Source organism: Bos indicus x Bos taurus, chromosome 18 (assembly GCF_003369695.1).
Source record: "Bos indicus x Bos taurus breed Angus x Brahman F1 hybrid chromosome 18, Bos_hybrid_MaternalHap_v2.0, whole genome shotgun sequence".
NCBI lineage: Eukaryota > Metazoa > Chordata > Mammalia > Artiodactyla > Bovidae > Bos > Bos indicus x Bos taurus.
This window is the reverse complement of record NC_040093.1, coordinates 17797967-17818771: the sequence shown is the minus strand read 5'-3', so window position 1 is coordinate 17818771 and position 20805 is coordinate 17797967. Positions and strand designations below refer to the sequence as shown.

The following is a 20805-nucleotide window of genomic DNA, read 5'->3' as shown; positions in this document are numbered from 1 at the left end:
ACCTGGGTATCCCATACTGCAGGCAGATGCTTTACCATCTGAGCTACCAGGGAAGCCTCCTCAGCCCCAATGTAAATTCCATCACCCCCCAGTTCGGAGTCCTCAGATATGGGTACCCATTTCACACAAACTCCTACACATCCTTCAAAGCCCTGCCTAAGTGTCACTTTCTTCGGGATGCACTCCTAGATTTCTTCACCACCCCAAGAACAAACCTCTCCTCCCACTCCCTAGGCTCCCAAGTATCTTGAACCATTCAGCACACTTTGCTCTAATCTCCTGCCCGCAGGCTCTCCTTCCCCACCACCTTGATGCCAGGGGCCATATTCTGCTTATCTCTGTGTCCTCAATACCAATGGCAGTGCTAAGCATCCGATGGTGGTGGTTTAGTCGCTAAGTCGTGTTCGACTCTTGCCACCCCGTGGACTGTAGCCTGCCAGGCTCCTCTGTCCATGGAATTTCCCAGGCAAGAATACTGGAGTGGGTTGCCATTGCCTTCTCCAGGGGATCTTCCCGACCCAGGGATAAAAGCATCCAATGAATGTGGAATAAAATCTATGGAGAGGATGAATGGTTTGTTCCCGGTACGCGGCGGTCACAGCAGGCACATTCGGTCCTGGGCCTCTGCTGTGGTGGTCCACGGTGGTCCTCCCCACAGCACCCCCCTTCCACCCCTGCCCACATATGGAGGCCCTGCTGGCTGGGGCTAGGCCAAGGCTGGGGGAGGTGAGGACAGGATGTGAGCCCCAGGGGTGGAAGGTCAGCAGGGCCTGTTCTCATGCTCTCTGGCTGAGGAGCTGTTCTCCATCTGTCCGGGCCAGCTGCGGGGGCTGGGGGCCGAGGAGACGCAGCGGGAGAGAGGGCGGTGGGGGGAGGCGCTCAGGGAAGCCCACAGTAACCAGGGAGAGGAAAAACAGGCACGCGGTGTTATTGTTACGGAACCATTAAATACGACTTATAAACAAGCCAGGACAGCGTTGGGTGGCAGGGAGACGGAGCAGGTCACAGAGGCCAGAGAGGGTCAGGGAGGCGCGGTCCGGGCTCGGTCCTGGCGGGGGCTCAGGCTGCCGTCGCCGGAGGGGCTGGGCTGACGCAGGCCTGGCTGCTTGTGGAGGCCTCGCAGCTTCGCCAGCAGCTCCTGGACGAAGTCCTGAGGACGGGGCGAGGATGCTGAGAACATGGGAGGGGTGGGGGCACCCCCTGGCCACCCCAGCCCTTCCAACCCGGGACTCCTCTTTTTCCTGCCCTCTGGTCAGTGAGAGGGGATGGAGGTGCAGGTGAGGAGGGGTAGAGGCTCCAGATGGAGACGAACAGGCCGGAGGGAGAGGAAGAGACCGGAGGCAGGGAGAGGGACAGAAACGGAGAGAGGTGCAGAGAAGAGGTGGGGAGAGAAACGAGGGGCCCAAGAAAGAAACAGAGCCACGGGGCAACATGGGGCTATTTCTCAGGCCAAGAGATTACCAGGAGGGGGGTCCCCAGGGGCCAGAGGCCTAAGCCGGCTCCAGGGCAGACAGACACACAGTGACGTTTGTCCCTCAGGCAGCCCAGAGCTGGTCAGAGAAACACAAATAGTTTTCCCTTTTAAAGCCGGGAAGGAAGTGAGAGGGGTTGGGCCGCTCAGGGCCTGGAAGGCTGGGGGGCCCCTGAGAGGTGGGGAAGGGAGCCCCAGGGTGCTGCAGGCAGGCACGGGGGAGAGAGGCAGAGACGGGATGGCGCAGCAGAGGCAGAGACAGGAGACAGATGGGGGAGCGCCTCAGAGGGGGAGATAATGGAGCCCCGGCGGCAGATGGGGAGAGAGGGACAGGAGTGAGGAAGACAAAAGACACCACTGAGATGAGGAAAGGGCCCTGGGAGAGGCAGGGCCCCCAGGGTTCCCTCTGAGGGTCCTGGGCCCCGCCAGCTTCCTCCCTCCTCCCCGGAGCCCACCCCCACCCTCACGGGTGCAGGGGACAGAACAGGGCCCTAGAGTTGGGGACGGAAAACTCACCTCTGTGGGGTTCGTGCACGACTTTAGGAGTCCCTAAAAACCCCCCAACAGAAAAAAAATAGTAAATGACCAACACCTACACGCCTCCAACCCAGCAAAGCAAGGGCAGCAAGACAGATGGACGTCCAGGTGGACTTCCCACGTGGTTTCAAGGGAAGAAATAGATCTAGGCGTCTTAGAGAGCTACTGGGGGCTAGGGGTGAGTCCAGACACTCAGCCCCCCACCAGCGCTGGATCCAGAGAGGGCCAGAAGATCACAAAGCATTTCCTCCCTCTAGAGCACCGAGGCCGGAAGAGCGGGCCACTGCATGTGCACTGCCGGGCTCTGACTCTCAGCTCTGCCCCTGCTGAGCTGTGTGGCCCTGGGCAAGTGATTAGATATCTCTGGGAGTCATTTTCCTTGAGTTGAAAATGGAGATAATAGTATCGATAGTAGTGCAATGGAGATAACAGTCCCTTTGGAGGGTTTTGTGAAGATTAAATAAGTTACTAAGCTTAAAGCCATTGAAACAGTGCCTGGCACTGAGGGAGTGCTCAATAAACCTGTTAATTATTGATACAATTTTTAGGGAGATGCAGGGGAGGGGGCTAGGTACGGCTTTCCCTTCCACCTACCTGGATTTTCCGGCTTCTCTCCTCTTCACTCTCTAATTCCAACAATTCATCGATGTTGACCTCATCGGGCATGTCTGCCTCCTGAGCGGAGAAGGAGGGGCAGTCAGGGTCCCTTCCCTTCCCTCCCCTGTCTTTGTCCCAGGCTCGGGAGGAGCCCCAGCCACCCAGGGCCCAGCTGGCGGGTTCTGGAGCAATAATGTGGTAGTCAGGGACAGCACCGCCAAGGCGGGACATCTGGGTGGGGGAGGGGGGGGCGGGTGGTGACAGATGGGTTGACAGAGGCCCCAGAGCCTGTACCAGCTCGGATCCTGGCCCCTGGGTCTCGGGAGTCTCAGGCCTGGCACTGCGCTCCTGCCTTGGCCCCGGTTCCCACAGTGGGAAGCAGGCCTGGTCGAGTCTTGGAATGTCAGATTCTGGGATTCTGGAGAGGGGCTGGCTCTGTCCTTTCAAGGAAAAGTTTAAGCACTAGGTGGAGGGGAGGAAAGCTGGCAGGCTAGAGCCTGCTAGGGATGGCCCCTAGCCCCAGGGGATGAGGCTGGGGGGTTGGGGTCACCCCCTGGGGCCCTAGCGCAACCCTCAAGTCCCCAGGGTGGGTGGGTGGGTGGGATAAGTCACGAGCCCAATTTCAAGCAGCCAAGAGGGGGACCCTTGGGTGGCCTCTCGGGGCAAAGGGCCAAATGCAGACCGGCTCGGTACCCCTGTTGCGGACAGATTCCAGCTGTCTGAGCAAAGAGATCCCAGAGGCTACAGTCTCTCCTCCTCCAGCAAAATCCGGCTGACTCCACCGTGGGCTTCAGGCCTGGGCAGTTGGGGGATGGTGTGTGGCGTGGAGTGTCTGTAAGTGTGTAAACCGCCTATGTGAGTCTCTGTGTTTGAGACCAGGGCCAACGGGAGGGTGCAGGGATGTGTCATGTGTGTGTGTGATGTTCTCTGTGGCTCGTCAGGGGTCTGTGGTCCTAAGGGTGGGTGGTGGGTGACTCCGGCTTAGCTGTGTTTGTCTCACTACAGCATAGGTCGATCAGTAAGTGACCACAGCTTGTGTCCCTGAGAGTCTGGCTAGCTGATGCCACCTACCACTAGCCACTGTCCATCAGTGTGAGCCACACGTGTCTGAGGACAGAGGGGCCTCGGGTCACTGCAAGGGCGTCTTCCACCTTCGAGCTGTGCTGAGGATAATATCTTATCCTCTGTGTGTGTGTGTGTACCTGTGACCATGCTCTGCAGCACGTGTGTGTTGTACAAATGTGACTATAGACAGTAAAATGTCATTTCTGTCTGTAGGCCACGAGACAGCAGTGGAGGCTGTAGCATATGCTGTGTGTGTTCACGGGCAGATGCAGTTTCTGCCTTTGTGTGGCCGGAGGAGCCCATGGCTTACGCGGTTTACTGTCTGGGTGTAGCTATAATTTCTGTTATTTTATGTCTGTGCATGGCTGCAGCATCTATCATTGCGCTTGCAAAGTGATTATCGTTTTTTTGCTTTTAGGAGATAATGGATGGTCGTTACTTGAATCACTGGGTGTCAGAGGTAGCTGTTGTAGCTTGCAGTGTCTGTGAGTTGCTACAGCTTTGCTGTATATCTGTGAACAGCCGTGACTAGAGTCCTTTTGTGTGGGCATAGTCGTGTTGTGTCTGCATATGGCCGTGGCCTGTGTTGGGGTGACTGGGAGAGCCTGTGGCAGTTGCACAGGCTGATCTGTAAGTGCCCCCTTCTTGTGTCCCGGGGAGGCTGTGTGGAGTTGTTGCTTCTGTCACTGTATCTGCGAGTGGCCACAGCGCGTCACTGAGCCTGTCTGTGAATGCCAATGCTTCCTTTGCTGTATGCTGTGGTTGTATCTCCCCCAGACACCATGTCTATGTTTGGTTTTAAGACATCCCCCTTGCCCCCACCCTTTCTCCAGATAAGGTCACTCCAGCTCCCATATGCTAAAACCGGGAGTTTGGACCCAAGTGTGTCTGTGTGCACAAGCAGAGTGTCATGGAAGATAGACGGCGGGGCCCAGGAGTCCAGGAGGCTGCGTTCTCCCGTGCAAAGGAGGCTGCACCAGGGTGCATCAGCGAGAACAAACAACCAGTCCCCCTTCCCCTCCCCCGGGGTACCCCTCTCCGCCTCACCCTGCCGCGGTACAGCTCCTCCAAGCGCCCGTCGATCCACTTCTCCACGTCCAGCCGCCGCTGCAGCTCTCGCCGGTCATACTTGACGGTGACGCGCGCGTGCCGCTTTTGCAGCCCCCCGGGGCTGCCCCCCGGCCCCCGGGCCCGCGATGGAGCCTGCAGCTTGCTCAGCACCCGCTTGCCCAGCCGCTGAGCTGCCATCGTGGTCCCGGCCCCGGCCCCGGCGCCGCGCTGTGCGCTTTCGCCGGGCGCCCAGGGGACCTCTTACGGGCCGGGGCGGGGCCGGCCGGGGGCGGGGGCTCGGACTCGCAGGGGGGCCGGCCCCGCCCCGACCGCCCCGGGCCTCAGTTTCCCCGCCTGCAGCGCGAGGACTTGCCGCTGCGCCCTCGGGAAGCCCGCGGCTGTTCCTGGTTCAGGTATGGGCGGGGTCCGGGAGCCCCAGGCCCGGCAGAGTGGCTGGGGCTCCCGGGACCTGGATCCCCGGGGCGGGGCGGGGCGGTTATCAGGATGGCCTCTCGGGCACCCAGCCTGTCTTCGCCCCCTGGTGGTTGCCAGGGACAGTGCGGGAGCCCCTGTGCTACCTACTCTGTTGGCAAAGGAAGGTCAAGCCATAGTACTCACGGTAGGTCTTTTGACCCCTTTCATTTATTCATTCATCCATGTATCCATTTGTTCATATTCACTTTATTCAACAAATATTCTTTTGACATCATGTCATCTGAGCTGTTAGCCACACAAACACACACACACACACACACCCCGCACCGCCGCCTTTCTTTCTCCCGCTCATATCAGTCTCCTTATGCCAGCCAGATAGCATCCAAAGGTTTTCTTGTCTCCCCGGTGATCACCAGGTTCCCCCTCCTCAACTTCCCTGGGCACCGAGGACAGAGCGGTGAACAAAACAGACAAGCCTAATCCTCAGGGAGTCATCATTCCATGAGGTGGAGACAAGTAGTGACATAATAAGTACAGTATATTACTCAGTTTGTTAGAATATGATTAGTTTATGGAGAAATATGAAGCAGAAAATAAGAAATGGAGGAGGGTGGAGTTTGCACGTTTAACAAGGGCGACCAGAGAAATTTCTTACCTCACAAGTCTTCCCACCTAATTGAAAGCAGCAAGAATACACTTCAAAATTTAAATTTGGCAGGATTTCCCTGGTGGTCCAGTGGTTAAGAATCTGCCTGCCAATGAAAGGAACCTGGGTTTGATCCTTGGTCCAGGAAGATTCCACATGCCATGGGGCAACTAAGCCTGTGTGCTGCAACTGCTAAAACCCGCATGCCCTTAGAGGCTGTGCTCTGAAACAAGAGAAGCCGCTGCAATGAGAAGCCCATGCACCGCAGCGAGAGAGTAGCCCCCACTTGCCTCAACTAGAGAAAAGCCCATGAGCAGCAACAAAGACCCGGTGCAGCCATAAATAAATAAACAATTTTTAAAAACCTTACATTTGGTCATGTCCTTCCCCTGCTTAAGATTATCCATTCCTAGACAATGGTTCCTTAAATATGATACCAAAAGCAAAGCAACAAAAGAAAAAAGTAAATAAATTGGACACCATCAAAATTTAAAACTTGTTTTAAAGAACTTCAAGAAAGTGAAGAGACAACCCACAGATGAGATAAAAAATTGCAAATTATATATTTGATAAGGTACTTGTATCTAAAATAAATAAAGAAGTCATGTAACTCAATTATAAGATGACCCATTTAAAAAATAGACAAAGGACATGAATAGACATTTCTAGAAAAAAGATATACAAGAGTCTATACCTGAAAAGATGATCAATATCATTAATATCAGGAAAATGTAAATCAAAACAACAATGAAATACCACTTCACACTCAGTAGGATGGCAATCATATCAAGTGCTGGCAAGAATGTGGAGGAATCAGAACCCTGATACATTGATGGTGGGAATTTGTATGGTTCAGCCACTTTGGAAAACAGTCTAGCAGTTTCTTTTTTTTTTTTAAGATTTATTAAAAATAAAAAAATAGAGATTTATTTATTTATTTATGGCTGCACTGGGTCTTCGTTGCAGCACACTGGCTTTCTCTAGCTGAAGTGACTGGGGGCTACTCTTGCTGCAGAGCAGGGGCTCTAGGCGTGGGCTTCAGCAGTGGCTTGCAGGCTTAGTTGCTCAGAGGCATGTAGGATCTTCCCGGACCAAGGATCAAACCTGCATCCCCTGCATTGGCAGGTGGATTTTTACCTGCTGGACCACTAGGGAAGCCCCTGGCAGTTCCTTAAAAAGTTAAACTTAGAGTTACCATGCTGCTAAGTCGCGTCAGTCATGTCTGACTCTGTGCAACCCCATAGACAGCAGCCCACCAGGCTCCCCCGTCCCTGGGATTCTCCAGGCAAGAACACTGGAGTGGGTTGCTATTTCCTTCTCCAATGCATGAAAGTGAAAAGTGAAAGTGAAGTCGCTCAGTCGTGTCCGACTCTTTGCGACCCCATGGACTGCAGGCTACCAGGCTCCTCCATCCATGGGATTTTCCAGGCAAGAGTACTGGAGTGGGGTGCCATTGCCTTCTCTGAAGAGTTACCATATGATCCAGTAATTCTATTCTTAGTATACCAGAGAGTTGAGAACATATGTTCACACAAAAATTTGTACATGAGTGTTCATAGCAGACAACAGGTGGGAAAAAACCCAGCCCATCAACTGATGAATGGATAAATAAAATTTGATATATCCATATGATGGACTCTTATTTGGTAATAAAAAGAAATTAAGTACCTATATATGAACCTTGAAAATATGCTAAGGCAGAGAAGTGAAGTGAAAGTCACTCAGTAGTGTCCGACTCTTTGTGATCCCATGGACTACACAGTCCATGGAATTCTCCAGGCCAGAATACTGGAGTGGGTAGTCTTTCCCTTCTACAGGGGATTCTTCCCAACCGAGGGATCAAACCCAGGTCTGTCTCCTGCATTGCATGCAGATTCTTTGCCAGCTGAGACACGAGGGAAGTCCAAGGCAGAGAAACCAGATACAAAAGGCCTCATGTTGTATGATTCTATTTACAGGAAATGTTCAGGATAGGGAAATTCATAGAGACAGAAAATAGATTTATGGTTGCCTGTGGCTGAGAGGACTGGAGGAAGGGGAGTGACTGCTAAAGAGTAAGGGGCTTCTTTTGAGGACGATGAAATTTTCTAAAATTGAACGTGATGACAGTTGCACAACTCTATGAATATACTAAAACCCACTGAATTGCACACATTAAAAGGGTACATTGTACGCTATGTGAGTTGTAGCTCAATAAAGCTGAGATATCTTGAAAAACCAAACAAACAAAACTGTCCATAGCTCCCCATTGTTGTGGGACAATCAAAGCTCTGCCAAACACTGTCCCACCCCAGCACCTGTGCACTAGCTGTTCCTGTATCATGAAAGCTCTTCCCTAGAATGATGTCAACAGGGCTAACTCCTTCATCTCCCTCAAATGTTACCTGTGCAGTGATCTTCTCTGACAGTCCTATTTTATATTGCAACTCCCATGCCCCATACCCGGCTGTATGTTTTATCCATAATGCTCACTGCCTTTTAACCTTGTGTATAATTTACTCATTTTATTTACTGTCTTTTCCCCAGACAGTGGTATACCAAAGAGAGGGAAACAGGAATGGTCCAACCTGGGCACAGGAGAAAAGGGGATGCACGGACTGTAGAGAAATTTTTAAGGCTTATTTAAGATTTATTTATATAGTTTTGGCTATGCTGGGCTTTCTCTAGTTGCAGCAAGCAGGGGCTATTCTCCAGTTGCGGTGCACAAGCTTCTGATTGCAGTGGCTTCTCTTGTTGCTCTAGAGCTCTGCCTCGGTAGTTGCAGCGCATGGGCTTAGTTGTCCCACAGCATGTGAGAAGTTCCTGGACCAGGGATTGAACCCGTGTCCCCTGCACTGGCAGGCAAATTCTTTACCACGAGCCAACCCTGTAGAGAATTTTAAAATAATAATAAAAGTGATCAAAAGTTGAAAATGTGGTACATGTTTATGATGGGATATCACTCAGCTGTTAAAAAGAATGAAATAACGCCATTTGTAGCAACATGGATGGACTTAGAGAGTGTCATACGGAGCGAAGTAAGTCAGACAGAGAAGGAGAGATACCATACGACAGCCCCTATACGTGAAATCTAAAAGGAAATGATACAAATGAACTTATAGAACAGAAAGAGACTCACAGATTTAGAAAATGAACTTATGGTTGTGGGTTAGGGGGTGGGGAAGGGATAGTTGGGGACTTTAGGAAGGTCATGTTCACACTGCTATATTTAAAATGGATAACTAACAAGGACCATAGCACATGGAACTCTGCTCAATGTTATGTGCCAGACTGGATGGGAGGGGATTTGTGGGGAGAGTGGATCCATGTATATGTACAGCTGAGTTCCTTCGCTGTTCACCTGAAACTGCCACATCATTGTTAATCAGCTATAATGCAATACAAAATAAAAAGTTTAAAGTGTGGGGGAAAAACAGTTGGCCAAGTTTATATTATGCCATGCACTGACAAATTCTAAATAGTATCAGTGATAAAAGAGTCATTCCACCCCTAGGAAAAAAATTGTTGGGAGGTCTACTGACTGAACAATTAATGCAATACTGTTGAATTTGTTTTTTAAAACTGTTGACTTTTAATAATAAATTGGTAAGTTTCAAATTAGATATTTTTATTACTCTTATCCTTTAGTAAATATTGTATTAGTTTTTTATTGCTCCAAATAAATTACCACAAATTCTATGGCTTAAAACAACACCTGTTGGCTCAGTGGTAACGAATCTGCCTGCCAATGCAGGAGACATGGTTCGATTCCTGGTCTGGGAAGATCCCACGTGCCACAGAGCAGCTAAGCCCACGCACCACAACTACTGAGCATGTGCGCTAGAGCCTGGGGGCCACAACTACTGAGCCCATATGCTGCAGCTACTGAAGCCCATGCTCTGCAGAAAGGGAGGCTACCACACTGAGAAGCCCGTGCCCTGCAAGTAGAGCATAGCCCCCAATCACCTCACCTACAGGAGAGCTCACGAAGCAATGAAGACCCAGTGTAGCCAAAAATAAAACAAACAAACAAAAAACACTTGTTTATTATCCCATGGTTTCTGTGGATCCAGTCCAGTTGTGGCTTAGCTGGGCCTTCTCTCCAGGGCCTCATCAGGCAGCAGCCCAGGGGTCAGCCAGTGCTGCCATCTCATCAGCGACTCCACTGAGAAAAGATGTGTTTCCATCTATTTGAGGCTGTGGGGATGCGGTCTTTACTTTCTAGCTGGCTATCAGTGGGAATGGCTCTCGGCTCCCAGAGGCCACCTATAATCCCTTACCATAGGGTCTTCTCCATCAATCCTCTCACCACGTGGCGACTTCTGTCTTTCAGAGCCAGCCATGGACAGTCTCTCAGTCCACGGAGACAGTCTTACATAATGTAACGTAAACCTCCTTTGCCACAGTCTATTGGTTAAAATCAAGTCCCAGGTCCTGCTCACACCTAAGCGGAGGGGATTATAGGGGGCTGTTTGCCACAGTAGTCTAAAGGAAAGTTATTATGGAGAACTCTCATGTATACTGTTGACCTCTGACATATATAGACTGAGCTATGTGTGCTCATTTTGAAAATAAGTTCATAACAATTTGGAATCATTTGGCCTTGTATCAGGCACAGTTTGAGTCTCCAATTTCTGTGATTCTATATAGTCTTGCATTTAAATACATCAGAAATTTAAAGGATAGCACAATGATTGTAAAGATGGAGAAACTATTGTCATTTTACATGTTCTTTTGGAGTTTTTGTGTTTAAAAATTGAAAAGAGTGAATCAGGGTATGAACTGTAAGACATAATATTTTTATTTGATAAGTACAAACTTTCATTCATACATGAAATATTTTACTGAATTTGAGTGATATCTTTAAAATGGAAATTTATTAAATTTTGATTATTAATTTTAAAATTAAAGAACAAATAAAATAATGATACTTAGATGATTACTACTGAAAATAATTTTTTGGTAGAGTGGAGGAGGTATAAAAAATTATTCACCCCAGGGGCTGTTACAGAACTGAATGTAGGTTTATTGGCCTGCCACACAGCAAAGCTAATTTACTGACACTGGGTTGTGGTAAAGAAAAGTGCAGCATTTATTTGCAGGACAGCAAGCAAGGAGAGGCTTCCCAGGTGGCTCAGTGGTAAGGAATCTGCCTGCCAATGCAGGAGACATGGGTTCAATCCCTGGGTCAGGAAGATCCCCTGGAGAAGGAAATGGCAACCCACTCTAGTACTCCTGCCTGGGAACTCCCATGAACAGAGGAGGCTGGAGGGCTACAGTCCATGGGGTGGAAAAGAACTGGACATGACTGAGCATGCATGCATGCATGCAGGGAGAAGCGCAGCTCAAAAGATGGATCTCGCTGAAGGCTTTCAGGGAGGGGGTTTTAAAGGTATCATTTGGGGTGAGGGTTTTAGTTCATAGACTTTCTTCTGATTGGTTGGTGGTGAGGTAACTGGGTGATGTTTCAGGAATCTTAATCATCAACCTTCTGGTTCTAACCAGTCTGGGGTCTACATGCCTGTGGTCAGCATTTAGTCACTGTCCTCCACCTGGGTGGGGGTCTTAGTTTCTGTAAACAAAACTTAAAGATATGCGTCAGATTGTCTGTATATCCCTTGAGGAGGAACTAGGACTCTGTTTTATCACTGAACTGTTGTTTCTTGCCTGTTTCCTTTGTTTCCATTCCCTTACTTCCCTAATTAGTAACTTTTGAGTTGACTCTTTGGAACTCAAGGAAGGCCTAGGAGACCAAAGCTTTCTTCTACAAACAAGAAACAGGGTCCTGCTCAGTTTCAATTCCCTTTTCTTTGATACTCTTCTATCCTGAAGGGCACAGGGGCAGGACAAGAAGGGAATAAAGTTTGGGATAAAGAGGTAGGGGAACTCAGAATAGGGGGCTCAGTCTCAGTGTCAGATATGCTAGTTACATCACTGTTCGCAATAGGAGAAAGTGAGTTCCCACAGGTCTGACATTTGGCTTTGTTCACTGCTGTATCTTCTCCAGCATTTACAAGAGTACCTGGCTCATAGTGGGTGCTCAAAGAAAGTATGGATGAATGAACAGGCCTGTGTCTCCTCTCCAGCCTCATCTCCCACCACAGTCCTCCTCCAGCATAAACCTGGGTTTAGTGGGATGTGGTGGGGAGACTGGGTTCAAGTGTTTAAGAGATCTTGGGCCTCACATTCAGACTCTTGGCCTTGAGTCCCTGGGCCTCACTGCAAGATTAAAGAAGATGGCGGGCATAAAACTTTAATTGTTTAAGGTAAACACCACTTAGTTAACCCAGTTAAGACTCTTCAGATACTGTTATGTCAGGAGGGAAGCCAAGTAGTGGGTGTGGCCCTGGCTTCTGAAACACACTGACATCTTTCTTACTTCAGGACTTTTGCATTTGCTGTTTGCTTAGAATGTTTGTCCATCAGCTCTTCTTAGCCTCCAGGGTTCATATCTAAATCACCTCCTCCACTGTTATTTTCCATCCTAGCCCCCAGTTCATTTCCTTCATAGCACTGTTAGGGCTTTTAATAATATATTTATTTTAATTATTCATCAGCTGTCCTCTACTCCTATGCTTGCCCTATTCCATTCTCCTGAGATCCAGCTCACACATGCCTCTTTCAGGAAGCCCTCCCATGGCCCCTAAGCTGGTCAGGTGCCTCCTTTGGGTTTCCCTCCTTTCAGGTCTGATTACTCTGCCTGTGCTTCCCCAACACTCCCTTGACACCTATCTGTCTCTGGTTAATTATCTGTCTTCATCTCAGTACTGGAAACGCGAAGGCAGAGTCTGGGGCTCTTGTTCATTCATGGGTCTATAGTCTCCTCTGAGAGCCCTCTCTGGCCCTCTCTCAGACTGAACGGGGAACCTGTCTGGGCTCCCAGGTCTTCCACCACGCAGCCCCTGATCATTCAGCCTGTGTTTGCCCCGTCTCCTCCATAATCACTTTGTCACGTGCTTCTGTCATCACTCTGCTGCTCTGTTCCTGTCTGGTGATGCGGGGACTGGTCAACACTGGGGAGATACTTAGTGAACGTTGTAATTTAGAAAGAAGAAATCCCTTGCCCTCATCGGAAGGCTGAAGCAAGCTAGGCAAAAAACCCACAGGTGTCCAGTAAGAGCACGCCTGCACCCTCATTTCCCAGAGGCCAAGTTCAAGAGCGAAGGTGCTCATACACCGTCAACAAGCCGACGTCCACGGGCAGCAAGAGCCCTAAGGCTCACCCCTGCGCGTACCGCCCCAGGCTAGGCATCACGCAGGGCGGAGCCAACATAAGCCCCGCCCTTACCTCAGCGCCAGGGGCGGGTCCAGGTGCGCCTAGGGAGGAGCACGGCCGCGCAGGTGCAGACTCCCTGCGCCTGCGCTCTACGCGTCCCGCCTCACCAGGTGCGTCCCGCCCCCTACCTGGCCTTCCACCTTCGACAGCTGCTTCGAGGCGGGCGCCATTACCTCTGGCGCCCACCGAGGGTCTGGGGGTGTGGTGGGGTTCTGAAGGGTAGAGGGAGTCCGGGGCGAGTGAGGAGCAGAGAAAATCATCGTGGGCACAGGAGGCAGAGTATCCGCACACCGAAGGACTGAGAAAAGGGCTTCCTAGAGATTTCCCGTGTGGCGAGGGCAGAGGCGCGCCCCGCAGACCCTTACGAGCGCTCGCACCTGAACGCAAGGCGCTCCAGTGCGCCTGCGCGGCGAGGGTCTTCCCGCACCTGCTCGCGAGACCCCAACGACCAGAGGCTCGAGGCCTCTCCCCTGGGCTGCCGGGCGGAGTCCGTCATGGCGCAGCTCTCTGAGCCGAGGCGGTGCGGGGTGCTCCTCGCCCTGCTGGCATCGCTGCTCCTCTCCGGGGCTGAGGCGGCCGACGAAGAACGTGGCGTCCACGGTGAGGACGCGGGCGGGTGTCCTGGGGGTTGTGGAGGGTCGAGAGGCCGAAGGCGGGGCGTTAGGGGCAAGGTGGAGGGGCTAAGTTGGGGAACGAGGAGGGCCGGACCGAGGTCCGAGCAGGGGGAATTGGCGAGGGAGGAAGTTTGGGGGCGACTGGGTGAAGCTTAGGCGGGTGTAGTGGAGCCAGCCCGGCTGGATTGAACCTTGAGAGATTCGGGAGCCCCCGGGAGCGAGGGCGGGTGGCAGAGCCCGGGCTGGGAAAAGTTTCCTGTAGAGGAGGGAGGAGACTGGCTTAGGGCTGTTCACCCAGAAGGAGTGGCAGTGGCCTTTCCTGTGGCAGGAAGGAGGTGAGGGACCGAACCGAAGACCAGCCTCTTCCTGCCAGCGAAAAAAAAGCCCACGAAAGCCCGCGCGGTTGGGGGGCCAGCCCCAGAGGACAGGGCTTGGGTTAGGGGACCTGTTGGCCTTTTAGCCTCTGGGAAGAAGCCTGCACCCTATGTTTTTGGATATTGGACCGCAGCCTCCTGAGAAATCTTTCTGGGTTCAGTTGCATTAGAGCGCCTCCCAGAACAAAGGTGCTTCTCAGTGATATTCAAAGGAAAAGAAAAGCAAATATGTTGGGAGGGAAAACTTGCACGGGGTGCAAGGGGCGGGGATGGAGCGCCTCTTGGCTTAAGAATATTGGCATTGAGAAGGTGGGCTTGAATCCGTCCTTAGAGGTTGGTGGAGGGTAAGACCCAATTTAAACGTCTGAACTCTGCGGAAGTTCGGCCTGAAAGATCTTTTTGAACAAGTGTTGGTTTAACCTTACTTCCTCAGACAAATACAAGCAGATTTTGAAAATAATCCTCCTGAAAGAAGAATTCGTTGATTCAGCAAAACTTCTTGAGCCCCTGCTGTGTGTCAGGGGGCAGTGCTGGGATCTGGGATACCATTTGTGACTCAGACAAGCCATGTCCTTGCACTTAGAGAGCTGATACTCTAGTGGGATAGACAGAGACAGGGAGTAAGCATTTAAATAAAGAGTACTTACTGCAGTATTAAATTACTAAGATGTAATTGAACAGGAAGAAGCAGACAAACAGGGATGATGGGGGCCACTTTAGCTCATGTTCTCAGGGGAGGTCTCCCTGAGGACAGTGACAGCTGAGCTCTATGTGAAGAAGGAACAAGTCGCAGTGACACAGAGGCCTCAGGGATGATTGTCCAGTTGGAAGCAGTGGAGTACAGAGGCCTTGAGGCTGGAATGAGCTTGGTGGTATTTGAGGAAAAGACTGCCATCGCGACTGGAGTAGCGGTGTGTTGGAGGGGGGGCGGTGGGAGATTGGAAGAGGAGGCCAAGTGGGGAACAGACAGGAATCAGGTGACTTTACAGGCCAGCATTTGGGATGGAAAGAGAAAGCATTGGTGTTTGTAGCATTGGTGTTTGTACACCAAGTCATCACCTGTGGTGACTTCTGAAGACTGTTATTTTCCCTATGCCCAAGGCAGAGAGGAAAAAGTGAGTTGAGGGCCTGTGGGGAGAGACTCAGCTCCAGGGAATTAGGAATTCAATTGTTGATCATTCTTGTGCTCTGAACTAGAATTTATTAGACTTTTCTTCTAGACTTTTTTTAGATATACTCCTCAGTATGTGGAATTCTCCAGGCAAGGATACTGGAGTGGATAGCCATTCCCTTCTCCATGGGATCTTTCCAACCCAGGGATCAAACCCGGGGCTATTGCATTGCAGGCTAGCTAGATTCTTTTACCATCTGAGTCGTCAAGGAAACCCATACCTTCCAGTTACCTGGCCTGGGATTTTTGTCAAAACCGAGTTTGGGGCTAACATCTATTGCTTACTTTGAGCACTTATGCATTATTTAATCCTTGAAACAACTTGGTGTGGCGGTGAAGATACAGATCTTGCCTAAGGCCACACATTAGTAATTGACAAAACTGGGTCTGGCTACAGAGACCTTTTCTGCTTGTTCCCATGGTTTTCCCAGCTGCTGTAGCTGGCTGGACCTCCTGACCTTTCAGAAGTATTTCTTTCTGGCTGGGTAAACTAATGCCCTTGCTTATCTGAAGTTCTGTTTGCATGAGAGCTGAATCAACAGCTTATTTAGAGACAAGAAGTAGTTTTTATTCCTCTGCCCACCTTCTGATTGCTTTGATTTTTCTCAGGAAGCAAAGTCATCCACTAAGAGTGAGGTGTTTCTCCAGACACACACAACTGCACAGGTACCTCCAGATGAATATAATGGAGGGAGGGGAAGTGTGTAAGAGGGTGATCATAATGGTTGGTCAAGGAACAATCTACGTGAAGATATGAGGGGGCTGAGGGGTAGTGGAAAGGTGGTAGGACCAGTGAGTTATTGGACCTGAGGTTTTGAAAAGAATGAACTAGGAAGATAAACTACACTTGGCACTGAGGGAGACCCTTGAAGCTGAGGTTCGGAAGGGTCTAGGGGAGCGGCTGTGGGGAGGACAAGATCATTGGAGGAGAGGAAGTCTAGGAACCAAGAGGCCAGGATGGTTGGAGGGGCACCTATCTGGATACAGAAATCACCAAGAATGGTGGTAAGAGCCACAGTGGGAATGACAGGGAGCTAAAATCAACGGAGAAACAAGGCAGTGGGGGGGGTGAGCTGGGTCAGCAAATGACACACAGGGTGGGGTATGATTTACTCTAATGACGAGATTCATAACTGGGGTGTTGAGGGTGGAGGGAGAATGATATAGAAGCAGTGCCCCCTTGCAAGGGCACAAGAGAAGCTATCTCTTCAGGGGTGAGTTGGGTTCAGTTAGAGTAAGACTGTTCAGAGAAGAGATTGAGGGAATGAGAGGCTTTGCTGAAGATAGGCCCATAAGTATCAGAGACTCCAGGAGCTGAGGGAAGGGAGATGGCAACAAAACAGGATGCATGGGGATGAAGGGTAACTCGGGAGTCTGGGGCTGGTGTGGTGATAAGCAAGTGGTAGGAGAGTCACGTGGTGTCGAGACGGACAGTGTTGGTGAGGCACTGGGTGGTAGAGGGCAGATAGGAAGGGGTATGGAATGTAGTGGGCATTTGGAGGCACACCTCTGCAGATGGAGATGGGGGACAGCTGATACATCTCCGGGTGTTTGTAGCATCCAGGGAGAGAGCCAGTCTGCCATGGAAGCACACAGATTATAAACTGGCTGTTGAGACTTCCCTGGTGGTCTAGTGGTTAAGACCCCACACTTCCCATGCAGGGTCTGGGGTTCAATTCCCAGCTGGGAAACTAAGATCCCACGTTCCATGTGGCACAGGCAAAAATATTTTAAAATAAAAAATTTAAAAAAACCCCACCAAACTGGCTGTTCCCAGGAGGCCTCAGACAGGCTTTATGTGACTTGATTCTAGAATTGAGAATTTTTTAATGAAATATTCTGATTTGGGGCTGGGCCTAAAAAATATGAAGATCTGGCACAGTGTTCCCACATAGCACCCTGGAGTAGTGCCAAGTACTTCTTCTGGGAAGGACATAGACTGCTGTCTGTCGGTGTTTATTCACTTGGCCTGCCCTCTGCATCTCTGAGCGTTTGAGTTGTGACTCCCACGTTAAGAATATGCCCCATTTAGTAAACAAAGGTAGATAAAACATAATAGTTTATAAATTGTACAGTGCAGTGTGTGTATGTGTGTTGTTATTCTCAGGGAACACCCTTTAACAGGTGGCCACAAATGTGCATGATTTTTATCTCTTCCTGCATGGTAAGTCCTGGTACTTGGAGTGCCCACAGATATATCATTTTGATCAATACAAGGGCAAATAATATATTCCTTTTCAGAATACAACCTCAAAAATTCCTTTTGGGAGTGGTTAGTTAAATATAGTTCTTACTGCCAGTAACTTATACAAGAGAACTTGTGTTAATGGTTCCTTGGCTCATAGCCCTTTGTTGATTGTTCTTGGGAATTTCCACTGGAGACAAGTGTGGCAGCATTCATGTGAAAGCCTCCAGTGCACTTTGAAGTGATCTTCTGTGTATTTTATTTTATTATTTATGTTTGGTTGCACTGGGTCTTTGCTGTTGGGCCCCAGCTTTCTCTAGTTGTGGCAGTTGGGGGCTTCTCATTGCCGTGGTTTCTCTTGTTGCAGAGCACGGGCTCTAGAGTATGGGGACTTTGTTGCTCCATGGCATATAGGATCTTCCTGGACCAAGGATTGAACTCGTGTCCTCTGCATTGGCAGGTGGATTCTTAACTACTGGACCACCAGGAGAGTCCGTGATCTTCCATTTGCATCAACTTCTTGAATTAATTAGTTTCTCCAGAACTTTGACTGAAAGAGTGAACTTTCCAGTAAATCTCCAATAAGCATATTAATCACCACTCCTTTCTCTTCTCCTCACCCCCATGGATAGTTGTAAACTGGGTAGTCAAAAAGTGGATGAGAGGTAAGAGTGAAATTGCAGCTGGTGTTGGTGATCAGCTGAGAGGCCTCCAAAGTGGCATCTTACACTATTTTCATCCTTCATAGAAGCGCTCGTTCTATTTTCAGGTAAGATAGGTTGGTTCCAGGACAGTTTGAAATATTTATTAACTGATTTATTCAACACAGACACCCACCAAGTACCAGGCACAGTTTTAGGCCCTGGAAACAAAGCACTGAATGAAACAGATGACAACCCCCCACCCCCAATCCATGACAGTTACATGGTAATGAGAGGAAGATAATACAATAAATAAACCATGAATAGATACTTGGTAATGAGTACTATAAAGAAAAGTAGGTAGGGAGGAAAGATAAATTAGGAATTGGGGATTAACAGATACGCATTATTATGTATAAAATAAACAGCAAGGACCTACTGGATAGCCTAGGGAACTGTTGGTACTGAAGATATTCAGTATCGTGTAATAACCTACAATGGACAAGAATCTGAAAAACAGTCACTTGGCTATAAACCTGAAACATAGTAAAGAACTATACTACTAAAAAGAGAAGAAAAGGAAGGTAAGGTTTGGTGTGTTTAGTGGTAAAAACATGGCCTTTGAGGCTGAAATGTTGACAATACTTAAAGAACATTGAGGGGTTGCCTTCAGGCCCACTGAGGGAAAGTGGTCCCTTGCACTGGTTGGCATTTGAGAAGTCAGCCTGTAATAGAGAAAGCCAGCCTGTGACCTATTCCTCATTATACCTGTCTCCTGAGTCATTCGCAACACTCAGGCTTGTCTTCATGTAGTTGGCCAGGCAGCCAAACCTCTGTTTACCATGTCCTGAGGCTGACAGGCCGAATAAGGGATGAGGTAGCCTGTGATTCATGTGAGGCAGGAGAGAACCCTGAAGGGGTCACACTGAAGTGACTTAATTAACCCCAGGAAGCTTTCATGGCCCATTGGTCACTGACTAATAAGGAGTTCACAAATGACCACAGAAGCATTCCTGTATGGATTATGGACCTCCTTTTTTGATACTGGTCACAAATATTGTTTCACTGGTTTCTGACAAGATAGTTTTGAAAACTCTAATGAAGGGATGCTGAGGCCCAGGCACTTTGAAGTTAAAGTTACTGGGAAGTTTATCTGAAGCATATTGTTCGTTACTAGGAAGCCATTTTAGAAATGAGGCGAGAGTTTGACATGGATCTCACCAGTGGGCTCCTCGGTCCCTGGCTTCAGAAGCCTGTGATTCTTTGTGTTTATTCCAGGGCCAGTCATTTAGAATCTAGGACATGTTCGGGAAGTGGGGTGGAATAATATATAGTATAATAGGTTTTGACCTTTAAAGGCCTACATATATGTCTGTGGTGTTAGTGGGGTGATTAGGGAAAATGTCTAAAAAGTCTCCGGGGGTGGGGGGTGATAATGGAAAAAAAGGTCAGGAAACATTGTTCTAGGTAGACAGCCCATTAGCTATAATCAGTTTCTGAAAAATGGTCCCAGGTTTTAAAAAAGTTAAGAACCCCGTGAATTAACAGTTCAAAGTCCATGAAAGACTTTGAAACTACTGTTTCAAATTATTCAGGTTGACCCCTGTAATTCTAGTTACAGATTTAGGTAAGGGTAGAATTTATAGTCCTGCTTGAGTGATGAATATGAGGTGACAGAGGGTAGGAGTGGTGGCTGGCATTGTGATGATGGTTTATGGAATGTAAACCTTTATATCTAAATATTTTATATCTAAACTGCCAAGATTTGATATCTAAAACAAGATTTTATGAGTTTTACAATGTAAGTTGGGTATGTCATTGTAAATGTTCTCCCCTCGTAAATACCTGGCGGTCACTTTAAAGTTTCTGAATTACTTATCCTAACAATGACGACTTCCAGGCCCCCAAACCTAGAGGAAGGCATGGGTGGCAATAGCTTTCTGTACTAGACGCAGAAGTCCTCAAGTATGTAGAGCCTATCCAGCTAACCAAAACAGGTGGATTTATAGATCACCTTGAAATAAGACTGATAGTGAAATAAATGTCAGCTTTGAGATTTGGCCCAGCAGAATTAAAGCAGGGGTGAATATCTGCCTCCCTAGTGTTTAGTACCTCTTCACTCACACAGAATGTGAGTCTCTCATTCCTTGGTGAAAAGATAACTTGAAGTCAAAATAGGTAACCAACTCATAGTTTTTCTTATTTTCTTCTCTCCGACCTCTTAATCTCCCGATATTTATAGTATTGCGGGACTTTACTGGAGGTGAAAATAAGGAATTTTATACCTTCAGGCAGGCATGCCAGGTGGTTGCACAGCAGAAAAACAAAGGGAAAGAGTGATGGTTGGATTGCTTTGATCAACTCACTGACTGGAGTTTGTACTTTGATTTTCCGTATCCTCTCTATCCTGTCAGTCACCACCAGTCTGGCCTTCATAAAAATACACTACTTATTCAAAGCTTTGTGCCAAATGTTTTAAGCATTTATAATGGAGTAAAAAATGCCTTTAATTTTTACAACACTCTTAATGATTGGTCCCAGTGTCAAAAAAAGTCCCTTCCATTTGAGTCGTTTTTAAGAGATGCACCTGCAAGCCCACAGAATTTATCTCAGTGGGACAGATGGAGGGAAAGCCAGTGGAATCTCTGCTTTATTACTCACCAGTGAATTCAGGTTACATTGAGCAAATGCCCTTTCCCAGACAAGCCATTGCAAGATAGCCTCTAATACATGGTGCATTTCACAACAGTAAAAACAAACTGCT

At 49.0% G+C, this 20805-nt stretch overlaps 2 protein-coding genes and 1 long non-coding RNA gene across 3 annotated transcripts in view; 2 read left to right on the top strand and 1 right to left on the bottom strand.

The window, feature by feature from the left end:
* Positions 1-905: 905 nt before the first annotated feature.
* On the bottom strand, positions 906-5204 carry PPP1R14A (protein phosphatase 1 regulatory inhibitor subunit 14A). The gene is made up of 4 exons (XM_027515945.1): positions 4718-5204; positions 2603-2683; positions 1988-2020; positions 906-1150 (listed from the first exon to the last, which is right to left on the bottom strand). Exons 1-4 carry the CDS (start codon positions 4916-4918, stop codon positions 1022-1024), a joined length of 444 nt encoding a protein of 147 aa, XP_027371746.1. The 5' UTR covers positions 4919-5204; the 3' UTR covers positions 906-1021.
* On the top strand, positions 2901-4711 carry LOC113876564. Its single transcript, XR_003506525.1, has 3 exons — positions 2901-3439; positions 4089-4130; positions 4504-4711. It is a non-coding gene; the product is annotated as an uncharacterized LOC113876564 (long non-coding RNA).
* Positions 5205-13132: 7928 nt separating the features above from the next.
* SPINT2 (serine peptidase inhibitor, Kunitz type 2) overlaps positions 13133-20805 on the top strand; it is a 29996-nt gene continuing 22323 nt past the window's right edge. The window contains exon 1 of the mRNA XM_027515943.1: positions 13133-13656. Coding sequence (XP_027371744.1) covers positions 13551-13656 — 106 coding nt within the window. The 5' untranslated portion in view covers positions 13133-13550. The remainder of the gene's footprint in view (positions 13657-20805) is intronic.